At 37.7% G+C, this 27,732-nt stretch overlaps 1 protein-coding gene across 2 annotated transcripts in view; it reads right to left on the bottom strand.

Annotated features, from left to right (window-relative positions):
• Window positions 1–27,732, bottom strand: part of ZBBX (zinc finger B-box domain containing) — a 126,285-nt gene that overhangs the window by 28,245 nt on the left and 70,308 nt on the right. The window contains exons 11-15 of one of the 2 annotated variants that reach the window (XM_025288712.3): window positions 15,893–16,013; window positions 9,152–9,261; window positions 8,688–8,788; window positions 7,203–7,285; window positions 4,671–4,810 (exon numbers count right to left, since the gene is read on the bottom strand). In XM_025288712.3, the coding sequence (XP_025144497.3) occupies window positions 4,671–4,810; window positions 7,203–7,285; window positions 8,688–8,788; window positions 9,152–9,261; window positions 15,893–16,013 (555 nt within the window). The remainder of the gene's footprint in view (window positions 1–4,670; window positions 4,811–7,202; window positions 7,286–8,687; window positions 8,789–9,151; window positions 9,262–15,892; window positions 16,014–27,732) is intronic. The other variant, XM_006077281.4, reaches the window with a different exon arrangement.

Here is a 27,732-nt window from a genome sequence, read left to right as displayed (position 1 = left end):
TGGAGAAAATTTTTGCAAAACACATACATAAAATACTGCAATCTAAAATATGCAAAAGAACTCTAAAATTTCAAAGTAACAGAATAGACAACCCGATTAAAAAATGGGCCAAAACTCTTAAAAGATAACTCAACACAGATGACATATTTGGCAAATAAGCATATGAAAAGATGTTCAACAATATATGTCACTAGAGAATTTCAAATTAAAATGAGATACCACTACACAGTTATTCAGTTAAGTTCTGTTCAGTGTCTCAGTCATGTCCGACTCTTTGTGACCCCATGGACTGTAGTATGCCAGACCTCCCTGTCCATCAACAACTCCCAGAGTTTACTCAAACTCATGTCCAATAGGTTGGTGATGCCATCTAACCATCTCATCCTCTGTCATCCCCTTCTCCCTTCAATCTTTTCCAGCCTCAGGGTCTTTTCAAATGAGTCAGTTCTTAGCATCAGGTAGCAAAAGTATTGAAGTTTCAGCTTCAGCATCTGTACTTCCAATGAATATTCAGGACTGATTTCCTTTAGGATGGACTAGTTGGACCTCCTTGGAGTCCAAAGGACTCTCAAGAGTCTTCTCTAACACCACAGTTCAAAAGCAACAATTCTTCAGTGCTCAGCTTTCTTTATAGTCCAACTCTCACATCCATACATGACTACTGGAAAAATATAGCTTTGACTAGATGGACCATTGTTGGCAAAGTAATGTCTCTGCTTTTTAATATGCTGCCTAGTTTGGTCATGACTTTTCTTCCAAGGAGTGTCTTTTAATTTCACGGCTGCAGTCCCCATCTGCAGTGATTTTGGAGTCCAAAAAAATAAAGTCTGTCACTATTTTCACTGTTTCCCCATCTATTTGCCATGAAGTGATGGAACCAGATGCCATGATCTTCGTTTTCTGAATGTTGAGTTTTAAGCCAACTTTTTCACTCTCCTCTTTCACTTTCATCAAGAGGCTCTTTAGTTCTTCTTCACTTTCTGACATAAGGGTGATATCATCTTACTCACCTAGAGCCAGACATCCTGTAATGTGAAGCCAAGTGGGCCTTAGGAAGCACCACTATGAACAAAGCTAGTGAAGATGATGGAATTCCAGTTGAGCTATTGCAAATCCTGAAAGATGATGCTGTGAAAGTGCTGCACTCAATATGCCAGCAAATTTGGAAAACTCAGCAGTGGCCACAGGGTCAGTTTTCATTCTAATCCCAAAGAAAGGCAATGTCAAAGAATGCTCAAACTACTGCACAATTGCACTCATCTCACATGCCAGTGAAGTAATGCTCAAAATTCCCCAAGCCAGGCTTCAACCACACATGAACCATGAACTTCCAGATGTTCAAGCTGGATTTAGAAAAGGCAGAGGAACCAGAGATCAAATTGCCAACATCTGTTGGATCATCAAAAAAGCAAGAGAGTTCCAGAAAAATATCTATTTCTGCTTTATTGACTATGCCAAAGCCTTTGACTGTGTGGATCACAACAAACTGTGGAAAATTATGAAAGAGATGGGAATACCAGAGTATCTGACCTGCCTCTTGAGAAATCTGTATGCAAATCAGGAAGCAACAGTTAGAACTGGACATGGAACAACAGACTGGTTCCAAATAGGGAAAGGAGTAGGTCAAGGCTGTATATTGTCACCCTGCGTATTTAACTTCTATGCAGAGTACATCATGAGAAATGCTGGGCTAGATGAAGCACAATCTGGAATCAAGATTGCCAGGAGAAATGTCAATAACCTCAGATATGCTGATGACATCCTCCTTATGGCAGAAAGTGAAAAAGAACTAAAGAGCCTCTTGATGAAAATGAAAGAGGAGAGTGAAAAAGTTGGCTTAAAGCTCAACATTCAGAAAACTAAGATCATGGCATCTGGGCCCATCACTTCATGGCAAATAGATAGGGAAACAGTGGAAACAGTGACAGACTTTATTTGGGGGGGGCTCCCAAAACATTAAAAGACACTTACTCCTTGGAAGAAAAGTTATGACCAACCTAGACAGCATATTAAAAAGCAGAGACATTACTTTGCCAACAAAGATCTATCTAGTCAAAGGCATGGTTTTCCCAGTAGTCCTGTGTGGATGTGATAGTTGAAGTATAAAGAAAGCTGAGCACTGAAGAATTGATGCCTTTGAACTGTGGTGTTGGAGAAGACTCTTGAGAGTCCCTTGGACTGCAAGGAGATCCAACCAGTCCATCCTAAAGGAAATCAGTCCTGAATATTCATTGGAAGTACAGATGCTGAAGCTGAAACTTCAATACTTTTGCCACCTGATGTGAAGAACTGACTCATTTGAAGAGACCCTGATGCTGGGAAAGATATAAAGGCAGGAGGAGAAGGGAACTACAGAGGCTAAGAGGTTGGATGGCATTACCGACTCAATTGACATGAGTTTGACTAAACTCCAGGAGTTGTTGATGGACAGGGAGGCCTGGAGTGCTGCAGTCCATGGGGTCACAAAGAGTTAGACATGATTGACCAACTGAACTGAGCATGGCCCTGCCCATCAGAGCAAGACCGTTTCCCCCTCAGTCAGTCTCTCCCATCAGGAAGCTTCCATATGCCTCTTATCCTTCTCCATCAGAGGGTAGACAGACTGAAAAGAACCATATAATTATTAGGATCACAAAAATCCAAAACTCTGACCATTTCAAATACTGAATGGTGAAGAACATTGAGACTGAATGTGAAGAACAGTAAGACTCATTAATTAAAAGTGGTAAAGTCAATTTGAAAGACAGTTTGGTGGTCTCCTACAAAATTAAATATATTTCTTACCACATGATCCAACAACTGTGCTCCTTGTTATTTACCTGAATCAGTTAAAAACTTATGTCTAAACAAAAACTCACATATGGATTTTTGTAGCAGCTTTATTCACAATCACCAAAACTTGAACACAACCAAGATGTCCTTTAATAAGTTAACATATAAATAAGTCGTGGTACATCCAGACAATGGAATCCTGCTGCTACTGCTGCTAAGTCGCTTCAGTCGTGTCCGACTCTGTGCGACCCCATAGATGGCAGCCCACCAGGCTCCCCCGTCCCTGGGATTCTCCAGGCAAGAACGCTGGAGTGGGTTGCCATTTCAGCAATAAAAATAAGTGAGTCATCAAGCCACAAAAATACATGAGGATACCTTTAAATGCATTTTATTAAGTAAAAGAAGTCAATCTGAAAAGACTTGTATGATTTCAGCTATAACCATCTGGAAAAGGCAAAACTGGAGAGTAAAGACATCTGTAGTTGCCAAGGATTAGGAAGGAGTGTTGTGTGAAAAGGCAGAGCACAGAGGATTTTTATGGCAAAGTTTATACAAATTTTACACATAGTTTTTATAAACTTTGTATTATTCCATAATGTTGGTTACAAGTCATTATACATTTGTCCAAACCCACAGAATGTACACCACCAAGAGAGAATCTTAACGTAACCACTCTCAGTAAAAAGACTCTCAGTAAAAATGATACATAACAAATGTACTACTCTGGTTTGAGATGCTGGTAGTGGAAGAAGCTATGAATTTGTGGAGGCTGAGAGTAAATGGAGACTCTGTACTTCCTGCTAAATTTTCCTATGAACCTGAAACAGCTTTAAAAAATAAAGTCTATTTAAATAAATCAAGAATCTTTAAAGTAACACATAATGGGCATTTGTATTTATCATTTTCCCAAACACAGTTGTAACACCATGCTTCAGGAAGGTTAAAAATAGCTTATGGCCTAGACTTGGAGCCCTGCAAAGGCCTAAATTCCCATATGGAAATAGTTCATGGTCATATGATTTAGAAGCTTAGTAGCCAAATATGTTAAAATCAGCAGGATTACCTTAAATCACTGTTCTCTACCATCTGCTACCCAATGAAAAGGTAATCATCAGTTTTACTGTGAGTTACTTTAAGTAATGATCTCTGGTCTCTCAAATTCTTCACATAAGTAATATTTATTGGTTTTTCTGAAAATCTAAGTGGATAAAATAAAATCCTAAATAGATAAAAGCAGATTAGAAATCATCTAATTCCTATATTTTAGTTTTGGTAAATGAGACTTAAGAAAGGAAGTGATATGTTCAAGGTCACACAATGATTTAAGGCAGAAATGAAAACAAAATCTGACTCCCGGGCCAGGATACTTTGCTATGACTGTCTTTAAAATGATCTCAGCATCTGGAAATTAAAACCAGACATTAGTACACAGTATTATAATCTATAGATCCCCAGGGTACAACTAGTAATAACAATGTAGCTATATAAAGAGATGATTTGTATTGGTTTGGTTTTATCACTTATGTGAAACTTTACAACTTAAATATTTTAGGAAAAGAAATAGTGCAAGGGAGAACAAAGTAAAGCATGCCAATCAGACTTCTGTCCCTAAGAGCCCAACCATGTAAACTTTTAAATGATAGCTCAGGTATAACTTTCAGAGTAGTTTTATATTAGCTGTTTTTTTCTCTGAATACAAATACCATTATCCATTAACTAAAAAGAATATTTGATAGAAAATTACATATTTTCAACCAATGTTCTGAGTATCAAATTTTCTGGGTTTAACAAGAACAGCAAAATAGGCAAAGCTTTATATAACCTGCAATACCTATTGATTATATTAAATTACTAATATTCACTGTTAATAATATTAAGCAAAAATGAAAAAAAGTTACCTTTTGAGTTATCTTTACAAAAAAAAGAGTTGTTACTCAGATGAAGGTGGAAGAGGTCAGATTTTCTGTTGGTAAATACATGATGTTGATGGATGTCATTTTCATACAGAAAAGCATTCTGATAATCACGAAATGTGTGACTTTAATGTTTAGGGACAAACAAGAGAATATAGTTGAAAGAAATTATACATAAAAATGTTAAAATACTCAGCTTATTGAAATAAATATAGTAACTTACTTATTATTATAAATTAATAAATTAAATTATAAATAAATAAAAATAAACTATAAATAAATTTTAAAACTCAGCTTATTAAACTAAATATAGTAAAACTTTTTAAACTAAATATAGTAAAATATAGTAAAACCTTAAAATATAGTAAAACTAAATATAGTAAAATATAGTAAAACCTTAAGGAAATAGGGTTATCCACATTAATTTAATACTTGTTTCAACATACTGTAGACGCATTCTGAAACAGCAAGTATCTTAACAGTATTATGAATTTAAAAGAAATAGGCAACTGGAACAAACCTGATTTAATTGCAAATTTTTCATTGAAAGTTTCTTTTTTAAAAAATAGTCTAAAGTAAAAATTAGTCTAAAGTTTAATTTCTTATGGTCTTTCTTCTAAAAATGAAGAGATATCTTTCAATCTCATCAAGCTGATGAAAATAAGATTTTATTGCTTAAATAAACTTTTTATTTGTTCATCATGACTATATGGGTTCAAAAGCTTTATGTGGTATTTATATCTCAGTTTTAATGATGATTACCATATATAAGCATAGTTAAAATTGAATAACACTTTCTATGAGTTAAATTTAATAATACTTGATATTATGTAAGCTCTACATGGTAGTGGGTGGGTTAGTCACTAATCCGTGTCTGACTCTTTGTGACCCCATGGAATGTAACTGCCAGGCTCCTCTGTCCATTGGATTTTCCAGGTGAGAATACTGGAGTGGGTTGCCATTTCCTTCACGAGGGGATCTACCCCACCCAGAGAAGGAAGCTGCATTTCCTATTTAGCAGGTGATCTCCTGCATTGCAGTCTGATTCATTACTGCTGCGCCCACCAGGGAAGCTGCAAGCTCTACATAGTACCACCATAAAAACTCATGGATTATGCTTGACCAAAAAGGTTCTTTTGTGTCACATATGACCCTTTATGACTTTTCTAGAAAAGAAGCTCTATGGGCACCTCCAAACCTAATATGCAAAACTACTGCCAAACCATAATCAGTAACTCTCTGCCTTGTCTAACATGGAGGTCAAGGGAAAGGCTTGTGATAAAATATATAAAAGAATCAAATTAGAGAGTAGACATGCTGTACTTCCTTGGTTTACAGTAGTGCGTATAAGTATAAACCTCTTACCTACTGACCAGAATCTGGTTGTCTCCTGCCAAAAGCACATTTGCTGCTAGATATCTGGGTCTATGTGTCCAAAGTGAAAGTGAAAGTTGCTCAGTCCTGTTCAACTCTTTGCGACCCCATGGACTGTAGCCTGCCAGGCTCCTCTGTCCATGAAATTCTCCAGGCCAGAATACTTTCAGGTCCAAGGGCATCACTTAGGCCCACTGCTGTTCCAAAATACTGACAGGGGCCTAAGGTGATCTGAACATATAAACAAAGAATCGGTGTAGGGGCTACCTAATAGAAGCTTCATTCTGCTGTTTACCCAACTTAATACTTTGCAGTCAAAACACCTGAAATCCTAGCCAAGGTTTCAACAGCAGAGAGGACTTGGAATAATTTATATATTACTAGTAGATACAGCAAGATGTTGTTTTTCATTCAAAATGACAAAATTTTTTTTAAAGTTACAACCTGAATCATTATAATTCATTTATTTATCACACAGTAAAATCTACCTAAGAAGTAATCTATAGTTTGGAGGCTTTTTTTTGTCTCTCAACCTAATCATTAGTATACATTTTTATTTAGGGTTCATAACAAACTGAAGTAAGCAAAATCCAAAGAGTATCTTTGCAGAAAGTAAGAAAGTTTATATGAAATATATAAGACTTGGTCAGTCACTTCAAATAATGACAATTCCTAAATTCTGAAGCATCTATTAAATAATCCAGATGTTAGGTAAAGCATAAACATATGATTATAGATAATTTTCTAATTATTGAATGCTGATAAATATTAGTAATATTGTGTGCTATGCTCAGTCACGTCTGACTCTCTGCAACCCCATGAACTACAGCCCTCCAGGCTCTTCTGTCCATGGAATTTCCCAAGCAACAATAGTGGAGTGGGTTGCCATTTCCTTCTGCAGGAGATCTTCCCGACCCAGGGCTTGAACCTGCGTCTCCTGCATCTCCTGCACTGCAGGCAGATTCTTTACCACTGAGCCACCAGGAAAGCCCAGTAATACTGTACCCAAATTTAAAGATGGCTTAAGTAAAATATATTCTAACATTAAATTCATATGCTTTTTATGTTGTGAACTTCTCAAAAGATAGTTAATTTTTTTGTGAGTGTTTAACAAGCATCAAAAGTGAATTAGAAATATCTTACCTTTGTGAACTGTCTGCATCTGCTAACTCAACTTTATAAGGCACGGCATTTCCTGGTTCTTCAAATTCCACTTCATAGGTCTTCTTAAACGGATGTTGTATAATATTAGTATGTTTAGCTAATTTATGATACATTAACCAGCTAACTTATTCACAGCATTTAGAGAATTTTTCTTTTCACAAAAAATGTCATAAACTCGCTGACTATAGGCCATAGAACATGAATTCCAAGAGAACTAAACAAATTCAACAGATAATTGCTGAGGGCTTTTGCTGTATAGTTCATCTTATCACCACTATCACACCCAGAGCCAAACATAACAACTTAGATTTTATTTTGTAACTACAAAGTGCCAAGTGAAGTGTGAATGTTAGTCATTCAGTTGTGTCCAACTCTTTGCCACCTCATGGAGTTCAAGGTCCTCTGTCCATGGGATTTCCCAGGCAAGAATACTGGAGTGGGTTGCCATTTCCTTCTCCAGGGAATCTTTCCAACCAGGGATCAAACACAGGCCTCCTGCATTGCAGACAGATTCTTTACCACTGAGCCACCAGGGAAGCCCTCAGTGCCAAGTAGATGTTTTCAGTTTTCTGACCAGCATGTCATAAGCTTACTCTATGCCGCAACAATTTAATGAAGAGCAGCCACAAATATACATGCATGTATGTGTTAATTTGTTCAGAAACTTCCATTTATCCAAAGCAGAAATAAATATGTTGCTATGCATACACACACACACACATGCACACTGCAGAAGCTATTAACCTAAAGAAGAAAGTAGTATGTCAAAAAGTACTTCCTCTATTGTATTCCTTCACTATGACAACCATAGAAAGAGCAATATTGAGGACAGTGGGTATATTCAGTTACGAGAGGATGAGAAAGTCAGAAATGCATTCATCTGGGAGCTGTAGCTCTGACTTACTCTGGCTCCAGCTAATTTTACTTGGTATTTTCCAGAGGCTTATATTCAAGTTATTATTATACTAAATCCATTAAATCTTAAAACTCTTTTCCCTTTAAATAAAAATTATTAAATGACATTCAACAAACTAAATGCATAAAAATTTTATTAAATAAATATCATATAATGAGAATAATCTTTGTTTAAAAGCATGATAACGTAGAAAACTAAATACTGGGTTGGTCAAAAAGTTCATCTGGGAACGAACCTTTTGGCCACTCAATAAAATAAACACTAAACACCATCTCTACAAGTTAAAAGATTGAAATATCTTCTTATCTCCCATACTATGACACAATATCAATTTAGCTCAAAAATTTACTGTCTACATTAAAATAATAGTCTGTTGTATTCCTACCAGCATATTTAAGTTAAAACACTTGTAAATTTATACTATTAAACTATGCTTAATTATGAAAGATTATCTTGCTGACAATAATATGTAGTTGGTAAGTACATATTATTTATGTGTTATGAGTTTCCTCTCTGTTAAGTAATATGAGTGGTCATTATGCACTTACATCATCCAGTTCGACTATTTTTAGAGATGGTTCAGGTCTCTCTATGTTTAATTCTTCTATTGGCAGAAAAAGAGCTGGGGGTTGTATCTTGATATCCTCAACTAGAAAATAAGATTAAAAATAATATCATCCAGAGTATACCTTACCTGATAATTCATCTTCAAATAACACAGACAACAATGGAAGAATGTTCTTCTGTGCAGCCACTCAAAGGTATAAATACTCTCAATTTTCCCAGCTCAAGTAAATTATTTAGCATTCAATTTTTAAATGAAGCTATTTAAAATAAAAGAAGCTACATCTAGAGAATAGGAAGGAGAGTGTGTGTCATTCTGATCTAGAAATAGTGTACAGTGTAGTGAGAATGATACAGTAAAGGAAACCAAAAGAAGATGCTGATTAATGCTCAGTGTATATAAGTTGAAATAGTAAATTCAAAAATATCTAATCAAGGCTGAACTTACCATCACTATCTTCATCATTTTCATTCTGAGAACATTGTGCCTCACTCGTGGTTTTACACTGAGGTATGAAGGTGTCTGGTAGCATGTTTTGAAGTTGCTCCAGTGGAGTTCTACAAAACAAGAAGCAATTAAAAGCCTAAAGTACATTATCTAAAATTTCTTTGGATGAGATCTTAATTTATTTCACAAACAAATGAGTCTACAAAATTAATAAGGAAAATCATAGCTATACCTCTAATTTACAGAAGAAATGTACAACTGCATAACATAATCTACTAAAACAATTTTGTAAATCAAATTAACATCACACAAGATTTTTAATTGCATATCCTACTGTTTTTCTGTTTAGGATGAAAATCAAAGTTATGATACAATCCAATGTTCTTGCAAAAAACACATGGAGTCCATGAAACATCACGCTGTTAAAAAAGCTAATTTACAAAGGTGTGTTGCATCTCACAGCTTTGGAAATATGTTGAAAAGTTCTAAGGGAACTGAAGATATTTTTCTAAACGTCCACCAAGCCGACAGGGTGATAAAACAGGTTTCCACTCTATGAACATGAGGTGCTGTGGCTGAAGCATCTTTCACCTAATTAACAATGAGGTCTGATGTGGCCTGTCTCACATACAAGGCAATGAAGCATGGGAATCTTTAGAGGTCTTGGGCATTTGATCCCAAAAGATATTCCAAAGCAGTGGGGAAGGGAGTCACATTTTAACTGAGAAAGTAAGTAGCTGCACATCCCTTCTAGATTATATAATGCTTGTGGAGTTCCACATATAAAAGTCAGGGCTTTCTTAATAATATCCACAGGTAACATCAATATTTTTTAAATAAATGTTCCAAGCTATGTTCTAAACCATTTGAGGTACTGAATCTTAATAGGAATACTAAATAGGCATTATTATTATCTTAATTTGGTGAGAAAACTGAAGCACAAAGAAGTTAACCAACGTGTTCAAAGTAATTCAGTGAGTAAATGCAGCAAAGAGAATTTGAATCCAAGCAGTCTGCCTCCCCAAGCCCATGTTCTTAATCATTTTGCTATATTGCCTCTCTCACAATTTGTAAAGACACCAAAAATTTAATGATCTCCTGGCAAATTGTGACTGTGAGTTTTCCCAATATATGCAATGTATATGTCAGTACACTCCAAAATATTTATATATTATCCAGCTTTGAAGAGCATGTCATGTTACATCCACAATTTAATTAAGTGATGGAAAATATTAGAGAGTAAAGGTCAAAGACAAACTGGCATCTGGCCACTGGAAAACTCTTTCCAGTTTGATGTGAAAATACTTTATAAAAATTCAATTATTGATACACATACATGTACTCAAATCTATATACTCCTTCATGAAGTTAAAACATCAAACTTTAGGGGCAAAACTCTGAACCAAAGCCTTGTAGAGTCCAGATAATAGAGTATTGGAGCTGAAGGGGCCCCTTAGATCTATTTCAAACTTAGTGTTTTGCAGGTGAGAAAATGTGGACCAAGAGAATTACAGTGATTTGCCCATGAACAAACAACTAGCTAGTGAACAAACTAAGTCTGCATTCTGGATATTAAGACCCTAGCACCATTGCTTTGTTAAAAGATCATGCCACATAAATAAAAGACGACATATGCTTTAAAATAGGATTACCTCACCAGATTTTCCTTTTTTTAAAATTTAAACAAATATATACCCAGCATTGACCAGTTCATTGGGGAAACTAACCTGACCAAATCATTCTTGAAATGAGTGTTCTAAATTTATTCTGTGAATCACTACAGGCCTGTTAGCCTCAGAATCACCAGAGAAAATCTTTTTTTTAATGCAAAGCCTCAGACAATCCTTAAAAACATTGATTTTTAGGTTTGCCTCAGACGATCCTTAAAAACACTGATTTGTCTGAGGTTGGGTAGAGAAATCAGCATTTTCACTTGCCCCCATACTTCTGATGATCAGCTAGACCTGAGAAGCAGATATAATTAAAATAGGGGGATTGGAGTAGAAATACCAACTAATTGATAATATCCATCCTTAAAATACTGTAAATACAAATTGCATAATCCCTTTTATGAAACTTTCCTAGCATTTAAAAGATCCACTAGAAAAAAAGGAAAACTACACCAGTGGGACTTCATCAAGCTAAAAATTTCTGCACAGCAAAGGAAACATTGACAAAATGAAAATGAAAAGACAACCTATCAAATGAAAAAAGATATTTGTAAATCATATATTTAATAAGGAATTGACATTGAAAGTACACAAATGACTCATACAACTCAATAACCAAAAAAACCCCAAACAACCCAATTTAAAATAGGCAGAGAATCTGAATAGACATTTTTCCAAACAAGACACACTGATGGCCAACAGATATATGAAAAGTTGCTCAACATCACTGATCATCAGGGAAACACAAATTGAAACCACAATGAGACACCACCTCAATGAGATATCACCTGCTAGAATGGCTATTGTCATTAAGAATGTATACCTGTGGCGGATTCATTTTGATATTTGGCAAAACTAATACAATTATGTAAAGTTTAAAAATAAAATAAAATTTAAAAAAAAAGACTAGAAAACAACAAATGCTGGAGAAGATAAGGAGAAATAAGAAACTTATACCCTGTTGGTGGGAATGAAAAATGGTGCACCTGCTATGGAAAACAGAATAGAACTACCATATGATTTACTTATTCCACTTCTGGATATTTATTTGAAGGAAATGAAAATATTAATTTTAAAACGTATAACAGAAAGTACCAGTATATGTCCAAAGGATCATCTAACGGAGATCACTCATTCATCTAAACAGAAGACTTGAGCTATTACCCAAGAAAATGGAAGAGTGGTCCTGAAGCTATTTCAGAAATTATCAAGGCTATCCCTCCCATTGGGTTTCCCAGGTGGCTCACCAGCAGATAATTCAACTACCAATGCAGGAGATGTGGGCTCGATCCAATCCCTGGGTCAGGAAAATCCCCTGGAGAAGGAAATAGCAACTCACTCCAGCGTTCTTGCCTGGGAAATCCCATAAACAGGGGAGCCTGGTGGGCTACAGTCCATGGGGTCACAACAGAATTAGACACAACTTAGCAACTAAATAATAAAAAATCCTTCCCATAACACAGAATCTCCAATACAGTAATGTCTAGTAAACCCTGAGGGTAAGGCTGCCCTTATGATCCCAGACTAGAACAGTCATAATTCCAGGTCAGGGGAATCACAACCATGTGACCCATCTCAGAGTCATCAGAGGAATGGGGCCACCCAAAGTCACGGGGATGGCAAAACAGGTAGAGCCACCCAGAACCTTGGGGGCCAGCCCTTGCCACACAAGGCTCAAGGCAGCACCACTGCCTCAGTGCGTCCAGAAGAGGGCTCTCCACCCAGTGGGCCTGCACAGCAGAGCACTGACATAGGAAAATTCTCAAGAGTGAGGGTCTAACAGCATTGTCTTGTTAGGTTTCAGACGTGCTCAGGACTCGTTCCTTTTTCATTCCCAATTTCTCCCTTTTGGAATAGGAATATCTATCCTATGCTTGTCCCACCTTTGTATCTCAGAAGCACAGAACATATTTGATTACACAGATTCACAGTTAGAGAGAAATCTGTCTCAGAATGAATCATGCATTGAATCTCACCCACATCTGATTTAGATGATATTTAGATAAGATTTTAGAATTAAGACTAGAAGTTTGAGGTGACAGTGGGACGACTTAAGACGTTGGAGTCTATTGGGACAGAATGAAAATATTCTTTAAATGGGAAGGTCATAAACTGTGGAAGGCCAAGAGCATAAAGCTCTGTTCTGAATGTCTGTGTCCCCACAAAATTTGTACATTGAAACTCTAACCTCCAAGGTGATGGTACTAGGTGGTGAGCATTTGGGAGGCGATTTCTTCAAGACAGTAGACTCCTCATGAATGGGATTAGTGCCCTTATAAAAGAAACCCAAGAGATACCTCTCACCCCTTCTGCCCTTTGAGGACACAGTGAGAAGACAACCCAGTCACCAAGTCTGCTGGCACTTTGATCTTGGACTTCCCAGCCTTAAGAACTGTGAAAAACAAACATCTTTATAAACCACCCAGTCTATGGTATTCTAATAGCACAAACAGACCACGACATTCATTATTAAGGCAAGAGTGATTTTATAGCAGAGAATATTGGTGAGCACCACATCAACTATGTGTTCAAGGTTAACAACCTGGTGATGAGATCTACCGACAGTACAAGCATGTGATATCATGCACTAAGAAAGGCACCTCCTATCTGTGGCATTCTTCCTCAAAATGTATAACCTCAATCTTATCATAAAAAAACAGGAGCTAGACCCACACTGAGTATATTCTATGAAACACCTGGCAAGTACTCATGTCCATGTCATGCAAGACAAGGAAAGAGCAAGGAGTTGCAGTGGAGAAGGAGATAGGACAAAACCGCACTGTGAGACCCTAAATTGACTCCTGAAACAGAATAAGGATGTTAGTGAAAAACTGCTGAAATTCAAATAAAGTGTGTAGTTTAGTCATTCATATTGTACCAGTGTTAATATTTTGGTGTTGATATATGCTATGATTATATAAGATGTTGCCATTAGGGAATGCTGAATGAATGATATGTAGAAATTCTTCATACTGCTTTGTAACTCTTAACTGCATGCCTTATTTCAAAATAAGAAAATTGAAAGAAAAGGAATACATCCATGAAAAACAGTTGAAGGGATATGGTAATCTGTTAAATAAAAGCTTCAAAAAAGGCATGAAGACTGATTTTTAAAATATGAATTTAAATATGATTTGAAATATGATGTGAATTTTAAATATGATTTTAAAATAGGAAAGGATATCATGAAGAGGAGAAAGTCAATTTGGTCTGTACTGTATATTGTCACCCTGCTTATTTAACTTCTATGCGGAGTACATCATGAGAAACGCTGGGCTGGAAAAAGCACAAGCTGGAATCAAGAGTGCGGGGAGAAATATCAATAACCTCAGATATGCAGATGACACCACCCTTATGGCAGAAAGTGAAGAGGAACTCAAAAGCCTATTGATGAAAATGAAACAGGAAAGTGAAAAAGTTGGCTTAAAGCTCAACATTCAGAAAACAAAGATCATGGCATCTGGTCCCATCACTTCATTGGAAATAGATGGGGAAACAGCAGAAACAGTGTCAGACTTTATTTTTGGGGGCTCCAAAATCATGGCAGATGGTAATTGCAGCCATGAAATTAAAAGACGCTTACTCCTTGGAAGGAAAGTTATGACCAACCAAGATAGCATATTCAAAAGCAGAGACATTACTTTGCCAACAAAGGTCAAGGCTATGGTTTTTCCTGTGGTCATGTATGGATGTGAGAGTTGGACTTTGAAGAAAGCTGAGCACTGAAGAATTGATGCTTGTGAACTGCGGTGTTGGAGAAGACTCTTGAGAGTCCCTTGGACTGCAAGGAGATCCAACCAGTCCATTCTGAAGAGATCAGCCCTGGGATTTCTTTGGAAGGACTGATGCTAAAGCTGAAACTCCAGTACTTTGGCCACCTCATGTGAAGAGTTGACTTATTGGAAAAGACTCTGATGCTGGGAGGGATTGGGGGCAGGAGGAGAAGGGGACAACAGAGGATGAAATGGCTGGATGGCATCACCAACTCAATGGACGTGAGTTTGAGTGAACTCTGGGAGTTGGTGATGGACAGGGAGGCCTGGCGTGCTACAATTCATGGGGTCACAAAGAGTTGGATACGAATGAGCGACTGAATTGAACTGAACTGAACTTGTTTAACTGGTAGAATTGGGCCCAAGTTTAGCAACTAATCAGAAAAAAAGTGACAGTTCACTAGGAGATACTATAGCAGGCAGAATGTTCCAAAGATGGAGTGAGCCATCTCAGGAGATGGTTTTGCATTACTGGAAGTGAAACAAGAGTTTGAAAACCACTCTTCTGGTATATTCTAGACATGTTTTCTAACACCTCACATGCCAAAATGTGGTTCAGAGACTAGCATTATCCATAATATCACATTGGAGCTATTAGAAATTCCGAAATGCAAGATCTCAGGCTTGGCCCATACCTACTGAAGAAGAATCTATATTTTGCCATAGTCTCTAGCTGACTCACAGGCAAGTGTGAGTCTCACTGCTACAGGGCAAACCAAGCTCCTGGCCTTTAAAGGTACCTCCCGCTATGGTTCTTATATCATGGTAAAATTATGAACAACTCCAACATGTACCCAATCGTTTTGGTTTGATATTTAATAGTTTAACTTTTGAACAATTTATGAAATGGTGCAGTTAATGATACAGTTTTTGAATAAAATACATTTGAATACTATTAATAAAACTATAAAATTAAAAGTCTGGTTAACTTAAAAGTACCTTCAAAGTTTCTGAAGAGTATAGCCTCAAAAACCACCTTTAAAAGTAAGCTTTCATTTATTGCATTATTTTTGCTATTTTTAAAAAATTATGTACTGTAGTTGTGCCTTTTTTTCCCCACATACATATTTTCATTTAGACAGACCCTAAATCAATCATGCATTATGTACATAAATTGAATTAAAATTCTTATCAGTATGGTAGAAGCTTCACAGGGACTTAATATTGCTTTAAAATTATTTACACAGATGTGAAGTACATAAATAACACTGCTACAAAAAAAAGCATGTCACACAAGAAAGAAACAGAAATAGCTTTTACATTTCTTATTGATAATGCAAAAAAAAATTAGAAAATACCTTCTATGTTTTTTAAGCCATAATTTTTCCATGTAGGATAGACTATCTTCCTTAAATTCAATAGTAAGTGGTTCTGTCCAAATTTTCAGATTAGTTTGTACTTCACATTCTTCCAACGAATCTTAAAAAAAAAAAAAACATAATATGCATAATTAATATAACCTAGGATACAAATTACCATATCTCTCAAGATACAGAGCTCATCATTTTTGAGGCAAAGGTGCCTTGATATTTGTCTATACAATCAAAAGTTTTAGGCTTAAAAGCTGTAAAAATGCCAAATATTGGTGATGTATTATATTTTTATAGTTTTATTCAATCATTTCTTGGGAAAGAAATCTTATGATTCAGAATGTTTTTAAAGCAGCTAATTATTTTACACAACAAAGACAAAAAAACATAGATTCATTATATATTCTATAAAGGCATACACACAGAAAGGCATGTATTACAGCCACTGACAATAATATTTACACATTATGGGAAATAGAAAATAAATAACTCAGAATGGCACCTGGAGGAGACAACTGTCCTCATGAATTTATATCTACATGGCAATTTACTTCCAGATGCTTAAGATGTTTCTGAAGTACTACTAAATTAAAAGCACCATTCAGACATATTTAAAACTGGTGGAGATTTCTGGGAAAAAAAAAAACAAGAGCAGTGTAAATCCAGATTTTCTCATCTCTCCACCCTCCTAAATATTAGACCCTTCTCCAAACTGACCATAATAGCAGGAAAAATCTTGGAGAAAATAGAGAAGCAGTAAAGAGGGAAACAATTATTTTTTTATAGACTGAAACTAGAGAATAATCCCAAGTGCATACTGCAGGTTTTAATAAATAGCTTTTAGAAGCGGCCAAATGCCAACAATGAAAATAAACCAAAAGAATGTGTCATTTACTCCTGTTCTTTCCACAGTATAGAAGAGTGCTGAATAAAGCAATTAGAAGGTGTACTTTGCCAACAAAGCTCTGTATAGTCAATGCTATGCTTTTTCCTGTAGTTATGTACAGATGTGAGAGTTGGACCATAAAGGCTGAGAAAGTGGAAGTCACTGAAAAGTGAAAGTCACTCAGCCCTGTCTGATAAAGAAGGCTGAGCACCAAAGAATTGATGCTTTTGAACTGTGGTGTTGGAAAAGACGCGAGAGTCCCTTGGACTGCAAGATCAAACCAGTCAATGCTAAAGATCAGTCCTGAATATTCATTGGAAGGATTGATGCTGAAGCTAAAGCTCCAATACTTAGGCCACCTTATACGAACAGATGACTCATTGGAAAAGACCCTGATGCTGGGAAACATTGAAGGCAGGAGGAGAAGGGGATGACAGAGGATAAGATGATTGGATGGCATCACCGATTCAATGGACATGAATGTGAGCAAACTCCAGGAGATAGTGAAAGACAGGGAAGCCTGGCATGCAAATAGTCAGACACGACTGAACAACTGAGAACCACCACTAGGATACATGAACTAAAAGAGCAGGAGTCAAGGAGACCAAGTCATAGGAGAGAGAAAAGCCCTCCACTGTAAGTCCTCCTTTTCGTGAGGGGGAAAAAAAAAATCCCAACAGGAAAGCTGAAAGTAAAACAATGAGGACTTTTTTTTTTTTTTTTCTGGCCAAGTCAAGCCACTGACTTGAGCAATAATCCCCAAGTTTAGGAGGGTGATGAGGAGGAAGGAGATGAAGCAGCTGGCCTGTGCCCCACTCTCCTCCCATCAACAATGGCACATTCCCAGGAAATAAGATGACAGGTGGCCTGGGTTAACTTGATTGTGAATATGCTAACTAAACCTTCTGGCACTTTTTACTTTCATGCATTGGAGAAGGAAATGGCAACCCACTCCAGTGTTCTTGCCTGGAGAATCTCAGGGACGGGGGAGCCTGGTGGGCTGCCGTCTATGGGGTCGCACGGAGTCGGACACTACTGAAGTGACTTAGCAGTAGCAGCAGACCTTCTGGCAAATGGATTAATGATATTTTCTAGAAAGAGTCTTTAGCTATGTAATGCATTAAGCAGGATAATCTTTGTTTGAAGTTGTTTATAGAAAACAAATCTAGAACACATGGATTTATGAGGCATGCCTCCCTGAGCAATGCCATGCAAGCTCTATAGCTTAGGTTTTGGTTTGCTCCCTTGTTTAATGGTTCCCTGGCTACCTTTAGTGTAAGATGTTCCATTGTTTATACTGAAGGAATGATAGGTACTTTGCTTAATAGACAACGCTTTTAAAAGCCTTAAGATACAAATTTGCCCAAAGTGTTTAAGGAACAACCAACAGGCCAGTTGTGTGTGTGTTTATTCGTTCGGTTGTGTCCAACTCTTTGCGATCCTTTGGACTGTAGCCTGCTAGACTTCTCTGTCCATGGAATTCTTTGGGCAAGAATACTTGAGTGGGTAGCCATTCCCTTCTCCAGGGGATCTTCCCAACTCAAGGATCAAACCTGGGTTTTCTGCACTGCAGACAGATTCTGTACCCACTGAGTCATCAGGGAAGCCGTAATATTAGTGAACCTTCTAGGTCATTGTAAGTACTTGCCTTTCACACTGAAGGAAATGAGATTTTGGAGTTCACTAAAACATAATCAATAACACAAATAACTAGGAAACTTGAAAATTCAAAGCTAATGGCCAAGATACATAGGAAAACACAATGTCATGTGTAGTGAGGTACACAAATTATATATACAATTTCATCTGTATCAGGCCAGCAATTTTTATTTAAGCTGCCAATTTGTGTTGGTGATAATGGGAAGCAGCCAGACTATTTATACACTGCAAGAGGGAGTACTAATACATTGGTAAATAATTCAAGTTTACCTAGTAGAGGTGAAGACACGGATAACCCATAACCCAGCTATTTTACTCCTAGGAATAGAACCCAGAAAAGTGTGCATATGAGAGCTAGGAGACCTGGGCAAGAATATTCTTAACAGCAGTGTTTGCTGGGTAGGGTTAAGGGAACAAGTGATATTGAAGCATTCAGAAAGTAAAAATTATGAAAAGCTGTTACCAACCCTAGACTTGAGAGAACAATGTAGGAAAACTTTGTAAGAATCATTGAAAGCAATGGCTGTAGATGAAAGGTCATCTGACTGTTGCTTTGTAACATAAGCAGAGAATACAGTCACTGCAAAAATCTCAGCACATGAAGAAGAGGGAGAGTAAATACTTCAACCTCTTTCCTCTACCAAATGGGAATCAACCCAGACAATCGTCAATGTTTAAACAGGTAAACAGTGGTATAAGCAGAGAACTGTTAAGCAGTGACATGAATGAAATACAGCTATGCACATCTTTATGGGTAAATCTCAGTAAATAATCTTGAAAATATTAAACCAGTTGTAAAAGAATAATATACTAGCTTTCCATTTACACAGTGTTTGTGTGTGTGCTCAGTCACTCAGCCGTGTCTGGCTCTTTGCATCCCTTTGTACTGTAGCCCAACCAGGCTCCTCTGTCCATGGAATATTTCAGGCAAGAATACTGGAGTGGGTTGCCATTTCCTCCTCATCAGTATCTTCCAGACCCAGGAACTGAACCCATGTCTCCTTTGTCTCCTGCACTGCAAGCAGATTCCTTCCTGCTGAGTCACTAGGGAAGCCCATCAGTTCAATTCTGTTCAGTCACTCAGTCGTGTCCGACTCTTTGCAACCCCATGAATCACAGCACGCCAGGCCTCCCTGTCCATCACCAACTCCCGGAGTTCACTCAGACTCATGTCCATCGAGTCAGTGATGCCATCCAACCATCTCATCCTCTGTCATCCCCTTCTCCTCCTGCCCCCAATCCCTCCCAGCATCAGAGTCTTTTCCAATGAGTCAACTCTTCGCATCAGGTGACCAAAGTACTGGAGTTTCAGCTTCAGCATGAGTCCTTCCAATGAACACCCAGGACTGATCTCCTTCAGGATGGACTGGTTGGATCTCCTTGCAGTCCAAGGAACTCTCAAGAGTCTTCTCCAACACCACAGTTCAAAAGCATCAATTCTTCAGTGCTCAGCTTTCTTCACAGTCCAACTCTCATATCCATACATGACCACCAGAAAAACCACAGCCTTGATTAGATGGACCTTTGTTGACAAAGTAATGTCTCTGCTTTTGAATATGCTATCTAGGTTGGTCATAACTTTCCTTCCAAGGAGTAGTTAATTTTTTAATTTCATGGCTGCAGTCACCATCTACAGTGATTTGGGAGCCCCAAAAAATAAAGTCTGACACTGTTTCCACTGTTTCCCATCTATTTGCCATGAAGTGATGGGACCGGATGTCATGATCTTAGTTTTCTGAATGTTGAGCTTTAAGCCAACTTTTTCACTCTCCTCTTTCACTTTTATCAAGAGGCTCTTTAGTTCCTCTTCACTTTCTGCCACCATGCTAAATACATGCTAGTTTAATAATATATTGTTTAGAGAAGCATACATACAATAAACCACAGGAAATTAAGGGAATGAGAAAATACAAAATCCAAGCTAGTGATAATCACTTAGAGGGAGGGAAGAGGGTGAGAAGAGGTTCTTACTGCATTGTTTTTCTCCATAAACTATATAAATTTTATAAATATTCTTTTTACCTACTATCTTAGAAAAAGGGAAATATTTATAAACATATACATACACAAAAACAGTAATATTTATAATACTTTGAGGCAAAATAATCACATATTTTATCAACAGAAGTTCTCATCTTGATGATTTCTCCACAACAACCACACTGTGATTCCACTCTAACTAATTGTGCTACAACAGTTTCCCTTGTTCTCTAAGATCCAGCCACACACATCTCCCTTCAGTTCCATTAACACAATATGGAACTCTCCATCATGGAGTGCTTTGCACATGTTAATCTGTCTCTACGTTTCAACTCATTTTCTAGACCTCAACTTGAACCTTGGCTTCTTAGAAATCCTGTTTTTGATCATTAGTATAAGTCAAAGTCCTAACAGGAAAGAGAAAACTCAAAGGGTTAATTTGAAGAAGGCCAAATGAAGGAACTAACTTATAATCAGGGAGTAGAGCTGAGGAAACAAGCAATGTTGAAGCACTCAGAGACCAAAAATAGTGGAAAGCTGTTACCAACTTTAGGCTTGAGAGGACAAAGCGTTGTAAGTAGTTATGGAAGGCAATAATTGTGAACAAAAAGTAATCTGAGTGTTGCTAATAACATAGGCGGACAATGCAGTGACTGCAAAATCTGAGTACATCAACAAATAGAGGGAGAGTGATACCTCACCCTTTTCTTCTCACCTTCAATGTTTTACTAGTGTCTCCAATTAGCCAAACCCAACTAGAAGCCAGAGAACAAGGAAGCTATGTGATGCAGTCTCTAGAGTCAGCCTATAGAGGCATCAGTTCAGTTCAGATCAGTTCAGTTGCAAAGTCGTGTCCAACTCTTTGCAACCCTATGAATCGTAGCACGCCAGGCCTCCCTGTCCATCACCAACTCCCGGAGTTCACTCAGACTCACGTCCGAGTCAGTGATGCTATCCAGCCATCTCATCCTCTGTCGTCCCCTTCTCCTCCTGCCCCCAATACCTCCTAGCATCAGAGTCTTTTCCAATGAGTCAACTCTTCACATGAGGTGGCCAAAGTACTGGAGTTTCAGCTTCAGCATCATTCCTTCCAAAGAAATCCCAGGGCTGATCTCTTCCCAGATGGACTGGTTGGATCTCCTTGTAGTTCAAGGGACTCTCAAGAGTCTTCTCCAACACCACAATTCAAAAGCATCAATTCTTCGGTGCTCAGCTTTCTTCACAGTCCAACTCTCACATCCATACATGACCACTGGAAAAACCATAGCCTTGACTAGACGGACTTTTGTTGGCAAAGTAATGCCTCTGTTTTTGAATATGCTATCTAGGTTGGTCATAACTTTCCTTCCAAGCAGTAAGCGTCTTTTAATTTCATGGCTGCAGTCACCATCTACAGTGATTTTGGAGCCCCAAAAAATAAAGTCTGATACTGTTTCCACTGTTTCCCCATCTATTTCCCATGAAATGATGGGACCAGATGCCATGACCTTAGCTTTCTGAATGTTGAGCTTTAAGTCAACTTTTTCAGTCTCCTTTTTCACTTTCATCAAGAGGCTTTTGAGTTCCTCTTCACTTTCTGCCATAAGGGTGGTGTCATCTGCATATCTGAGGTTATTGATATTTCTCCTGGCAATCTTGATTCTAGCTTGTGCTTCTTCCAGCCCAGCATTTCTCATGATGTACTCTGCATATAAGTTAAATAAGCACGGTGACAATATACAGCCTTGACGTACTCCTTTCCCTATTTGGAACCAGTCTGTTGTTCCATGTCCAGTTCTAACTGTTGCTTCCTGACCTGCATATAGGTTTCTCAAGAGGCAGGTCAGGTGGTCTGGTATTCCCATCTCTTTCAGAATTTTCCACAGTTTGTTGTGATCCACACAGTCAAAGGCTTTGGCATAGTCAATAAAGCAGAAATAGACATTTTTCTGGAACTCTCTTGCTTTTTCGATGATCCAGCAGATGTTGGCAATTTGATCTCTGGTTCCTCTGCCTTTTCTAAAACCAGCTTGAACATTTGGAAGTTCACGGTTTATGTATTGCTGAAGCCTGGCTTGGAGAATTTTGAACATTACTTTACTAGCGTGTGAGATGAGTGCAATTGTGTGGCAGTTTGAGCATTCTTTGGCATTGCCTTTCTTTGGAATTGGAATGAAAACTGGCCTTTTCCAGTCCTGTGGCCACTGCTGAGTTTTCCAAATTTGCTGGCATATTGAGTGCAGCACTTTCACAGCATCATCTTTCAGGATTTGAAATAGCTCAACTGGAATTCCATCACCTCCACTAGCTTTGTTCATAGTGATGCTTTCTAAGGCCCACTTGACTTCACATTCCAGGATGTCTGGCTCTAGATGAGTGATCATGCCATCGTGATTATCTGGGTCATGAAGATCTTTTTTGTACAGTTCTTCTGTGTATTCTTGCCACCTCTTCTTAGTATCTTCTGCTGCTGTTAGGTCCATACCATTTCTGTCCTTTATCAAGCCCATCTTTGCATGAAATGTTCCCTTGGTATCTCTAATTTTCTTGAAGAGATCTCTAGTCTTTCCCATTCTGTTGTTTTCCTCTATTTCTTTGCATTGATTGCTGAGGAAGGCTTTCTTATCTCTTCTTGCTATTCTTTGGAACTCTGCATTCAGATGTTTTTATCTTTCCTATTCTCCTTTGCTTTTTGCTTCTCTTCTTTTCACAGCTATTTGTTAGGTCTCCCCAGACAGCCATTTTGCTTTTTTGCATTTCTTTTCCATGGGGATGGTCTTGATCCCTGTCTCCTGTACTATGTCACGAACCTCAGTCCATAGTTCATCAGGCACTCTATCAGATCTAGTCCCTTAAATTTATTTCTCACTTCCACTGTATAAATCATAAGGGATTTGATTTAGGTCATACCTGAATGGTCTAGTGGTTTTCCCTACTTTCTTCAATTTAAGAGGCATAGAATCAGGTAAAAATAAGAGAAAATGAATCCAGAGAGACAGTCTACTTAGTTTGCATCTAAACCTCCATTTGTATGTGTATTTCTCTGCAAAAAGCAAGCAGTAGCAGTAGTGTGCCCAGTCATGTCTGACTCTTTAAGACCCCATGGACTGTAGCCCACCAGCCTCCTCTGTCCGTGGTATTTTTCAATCAAGAATACTGGAGTGGGTTGCCACCTCTTACTCCAGGAATAGAACCTGTGTCTCTTGCGTCTCCAGCATCAGTAGGTGGATTCTTTACCACCAGCAAAAAAAGCAAACAAAACAACAAAAAACCTGAGTCGTGTCTGAAGCACATAGAAAACACAAAGTTCTATAGTATGAAGCACATAGAAAATACAAAGTTTTCACTGGGTATCATCGTGAAAGCCGCTTAAGTCATGTCTGACTCTTTATGAGCCCATGGACTATACAGTTCATGGACTTCTCCATGGAAGAATACTGAAGTGGGTAGCTGTTCCCTTGTGCAGGGGATCTTCACAATGCAGGGATTGAACCCAGGTCTACCACATTGCAGGCGGATTCTTTACCAGCTGAGCCACCAGATTTCAATGTAGTGATAATTCCAACTAAATTTAAATGTTAGATACCAGCAGTATGTGTCATATTAGTATGGAGGAAAAACAGGGGGAAAAAAGAATTACTCAACATAAAACATAGCTGCCATCATTCTTCATTTTGTAGCTGGTTTTGGCTCAGTTGTAAAGAATCAACCTGCAATGCAGGAGACTCAGGTTCAATCCCTGTGTTGGGAAGATCCCATGAAGAAGGACATGGCACTCGCTCCAGTGTTCTTGTCTGGGAAATCCCATGGACAGAGTAGCCTGGCAGGCTACAATCCATGGGGTCATAAAAGAGGCAGACATGACTTAGCAACTAAACAATAACAACTGAATCCTACCTTCATTTGATTACCATAGCTTCCTTCTTTCACCACCTATTCGATGTTCACCTTACTATCTGCTGATACCTTTTAGCTGGTAGACTGTCTCAAATCTTCATTGCCAAAGATTCAAGATCATACCCTTCTTTTCACTGGGCTACCATATTTTTTTCCAATGAACATTATTACTGAACACAGGAAAACTATTGTTTGCTGCTAATTTGTTTGCAAATAAAGTCTATCTTTTCTTGACTGTATGATAACAATCCAAGCGTTCCTTCATGCTTGTGCTGAAACAACATGGTCAGTACAGTGACACTTGCTGACTATTAATTCAGTGTGATGAGCCCCCAATGGCAAGGGGTAGTCTCAGCTTCCTGTTTAATGGAGGTTCTGCTGGAGTTTCATGTAATATACAGTACCCTGAAGGAAAAGCACCCCAAACTCACAAGATGATGTTTCTCAACTGGAACCCATACTGAACCCATACAGGCCGTTCTATAAAACTATAAAGCCTGCTGGATAGTGCTGCACATGGTAAGACGAGTGAATTTCATGGGTATGAGCCTATTTCTATACCTCTTTCATAAAAAAATGAGTGTCTTGCTCTCTGACACTCATTGTGTGAGATACCATGGTGACAAATAAAGCTTCTGCTGGCAGACACACTAAAGGAAGAGAAGGCAAATCTTTTTCTGAAATACGTAGCTTCTTTCTGTGAGAACAAATTACTGCCCATGATGGAAAGGGTCCAATATAATCATTCTGTAACAGATACTCTCTGTTCACCAAATCCACTTAGCATCATGACATCAATCTAATAATCAAGCATTATCTTCTGTGCAATAGCAAGACAATCAAGGTTCTTTGGGACTATATAATGCTAGAAAGCTGGAGAGTTAATGGAGGTCTGGAGCAAGATTGTGAATGTATACCATGATATCTGCCATATGATATTAAACTATTTCTGATTATATTTATTGATATAAATAGAAAAGAATAATATTTGATATTGGAGCAGCAAACTATAACCTTTGCACCACATGTGGCCCACCATTTCTGTATGGCTTTCAAGGTAAGAGTAGTTTCTACATATTTTAATGGTTGAAAAAAATCAAAACAAAGATAATATATTGCAACACATGAAAATTACATAAAATTCAAATTTACATTCAAAGACAAGATTCTATTCGAAAACAGTCACACTCATTTCTTAATATATTGTCTTTCATGTTACAATGGCAGAGTTGTATGACCCTTATGAGTGGACCTCAAAGCTTAAAATATTTAAAGTGATAGATATAGAAAACTATAGAAAAATTAGCCCCTGGGTTAGGTTAGTAGTTGTCTCTCCTCCAACCATAGAGAATGTGTTGGTTTTCTCCAGTAAAGATGCTACATCCAGTAAAGCAACTATGACCTGTATCATCATCATCTGATCAAGTTTACTCTAACTTGCAGTCATTTTCTAAGATCATTGGCTTTTGTACCAAATACACAAGTTAAATGGAAATGTGCTTCCCTGGTAGCTCAGCTGGTAAACAATCTGCCTACAATGCAAGAGACCCAGGTTCAATCCCTGGGTGGGAAAATCCCCTGGAGAAGGATGTGGCAACCCACTCCAGTATCCTTGCCTGGAAATTCTTCTGGACAGAGAAGCCTGGCAGGCTACAGTCCATGGGGTCGCCAAGAGTCAGACACAACTTGGCGACTAAACCATCATAATAAAAAGCAGTATTCCTGCATCTTTCAAGTCTTTGATGTTGCCATTAATCTTTGCAGTTCCCAGAAACTGCAAACCCTAGTTTTGCTTCCAGCATGGTATTTTAGCATGCACACTGACAAAGAAGGAAGACAGTTCTAGGGTCTTCTACTTATGTTACAACCATAACAATCGCCATGCCACAGGTCAGACCATCAATATAGGCATTATTAATGTTACTAAGTATATCCATTTACATTATATAATCAAAACTGGGAAAATAACCACATAATGGTCCCACTGGCCCATGGACAAGACACAATAAAGACAAGACTCCATCTATCACTCTACTTCTATAAATCTCTAACAATGACTGGTGGATTATGATGGTACTAAGGGTCTCCAGAGATAACTGTCAGTTCAGACCCAGGGAAGTTTGGGCATTGTCTTTCCTCACTGCATGTTTATTCTGGTGATGTCCCTGGTGGCTCAGACAGTAAAGAATCTGCCTGCAATGCAGGAGACCAGGGTTCAATCCCTGGGTCAGGAAGATCCCCTGAGGAAGGTAATGGCTACCCATTCCAGTATTCTTGCCTGGAGAACTCCATGGATAGAGGAGCCTGGCAGGCTACAGTCCAAAGAGTCAAACATAACTGAGCAACTAACACTTTCACTTTCACACTTTTACTTTCCTGGTAAATAGCTGTAAATTCTGTAGTGAAGTTATAGAGGAAGATGCATAGTATACCCTGTGGCTACACTACAAAACTTTGCAAAAGGACCCAGCAACTATCTCAAGGGGCCTCAGATCTGTGGCCTGGCTTAGGGCTGGGAACTTTATAAAAACTCTGAATTCCCAATACAGTAGCTTAAGATGGGTCTCTGCATCAGATAGAAATTTTCTACTCAGAAAAAAACAGGAGAGTATACAAGATTTTTTCATTCTTATGTACCCCAATTAGTATCACAGATCTCTGTGAACTGAAACAATCAATTACTAGTCTTCCTTATCCCTTATTTTGGTAATTTTTTCACTAAAACTTTGATAATTATATACCAACTTCTGGCCTCTACCATTCCAGGTTGCTATGATTCCTTTGAAACTAGGCAGTCAATTCCATCTAAGTATCTCCATCCACAATCTTTAGCCTATAGAGGAAAGCTACAACACATCAGTTCTTCTATCATTTTTAAATACTATGTCTTCAGAGTGCACCAATCATAAAGGTATTTCTATAGAAGACTTAGTCCCTTTCAAAGTAGAAGAGTAAAAAAATAAATAAAAATGTGAAAACACAAAAAAAGGGCATATAAAATAAGAGTCATTGAGAATAATATGAGGTACATACTAAAACAGGGTATTCAAACAAAATCTTGGAAATATTAACAAAATTGATGTATCATGAACAAATATAGGGAATATATTTGAAAGAAAGAACATTATTAAGAAGAAAATCAAATTCTAATTGTGAAGAAGGTGCATGATATTTGACATTAGGAATTAAACTATGTTTCAAAAGAGCAGTAAACAGGAGAGTTCCCTCATTGGAAAAAAGAATGAAAATAGAAACCACAAAATTGAACACTTTCAACTAAGCTACATGATTTAAATTTATTATCTAGCATTTTGTCTTTAATGAAAAGCAGTTGGAAAGCTCAAAAAGATTCTGAGTAATAAAATTAATAAATTAAATACTTCTAAAAGTATGATTTCCCTCAAAAGAACCTGGGAAACAAAGCAAA

The sequence above is a fragment of the Bubalus bubalis genome, chromosome 1 (genome assembly GCF_019923935.1).
Source record: "Bubalus bubalis isolate 160015118507 breed Murrah chromosome 1, NDDB_SH_1, whole genome shotgun sequence".
Taxonomy (NCBI): Eukaryota; Metazoa; Chordata; class Mammalia; order Artiodactyla; family Bovidae; genus Bubalus; species Bubalus bubalis.
This window is presented reverse-complemented; position numbering and strand designations above follow the sequence as displayed.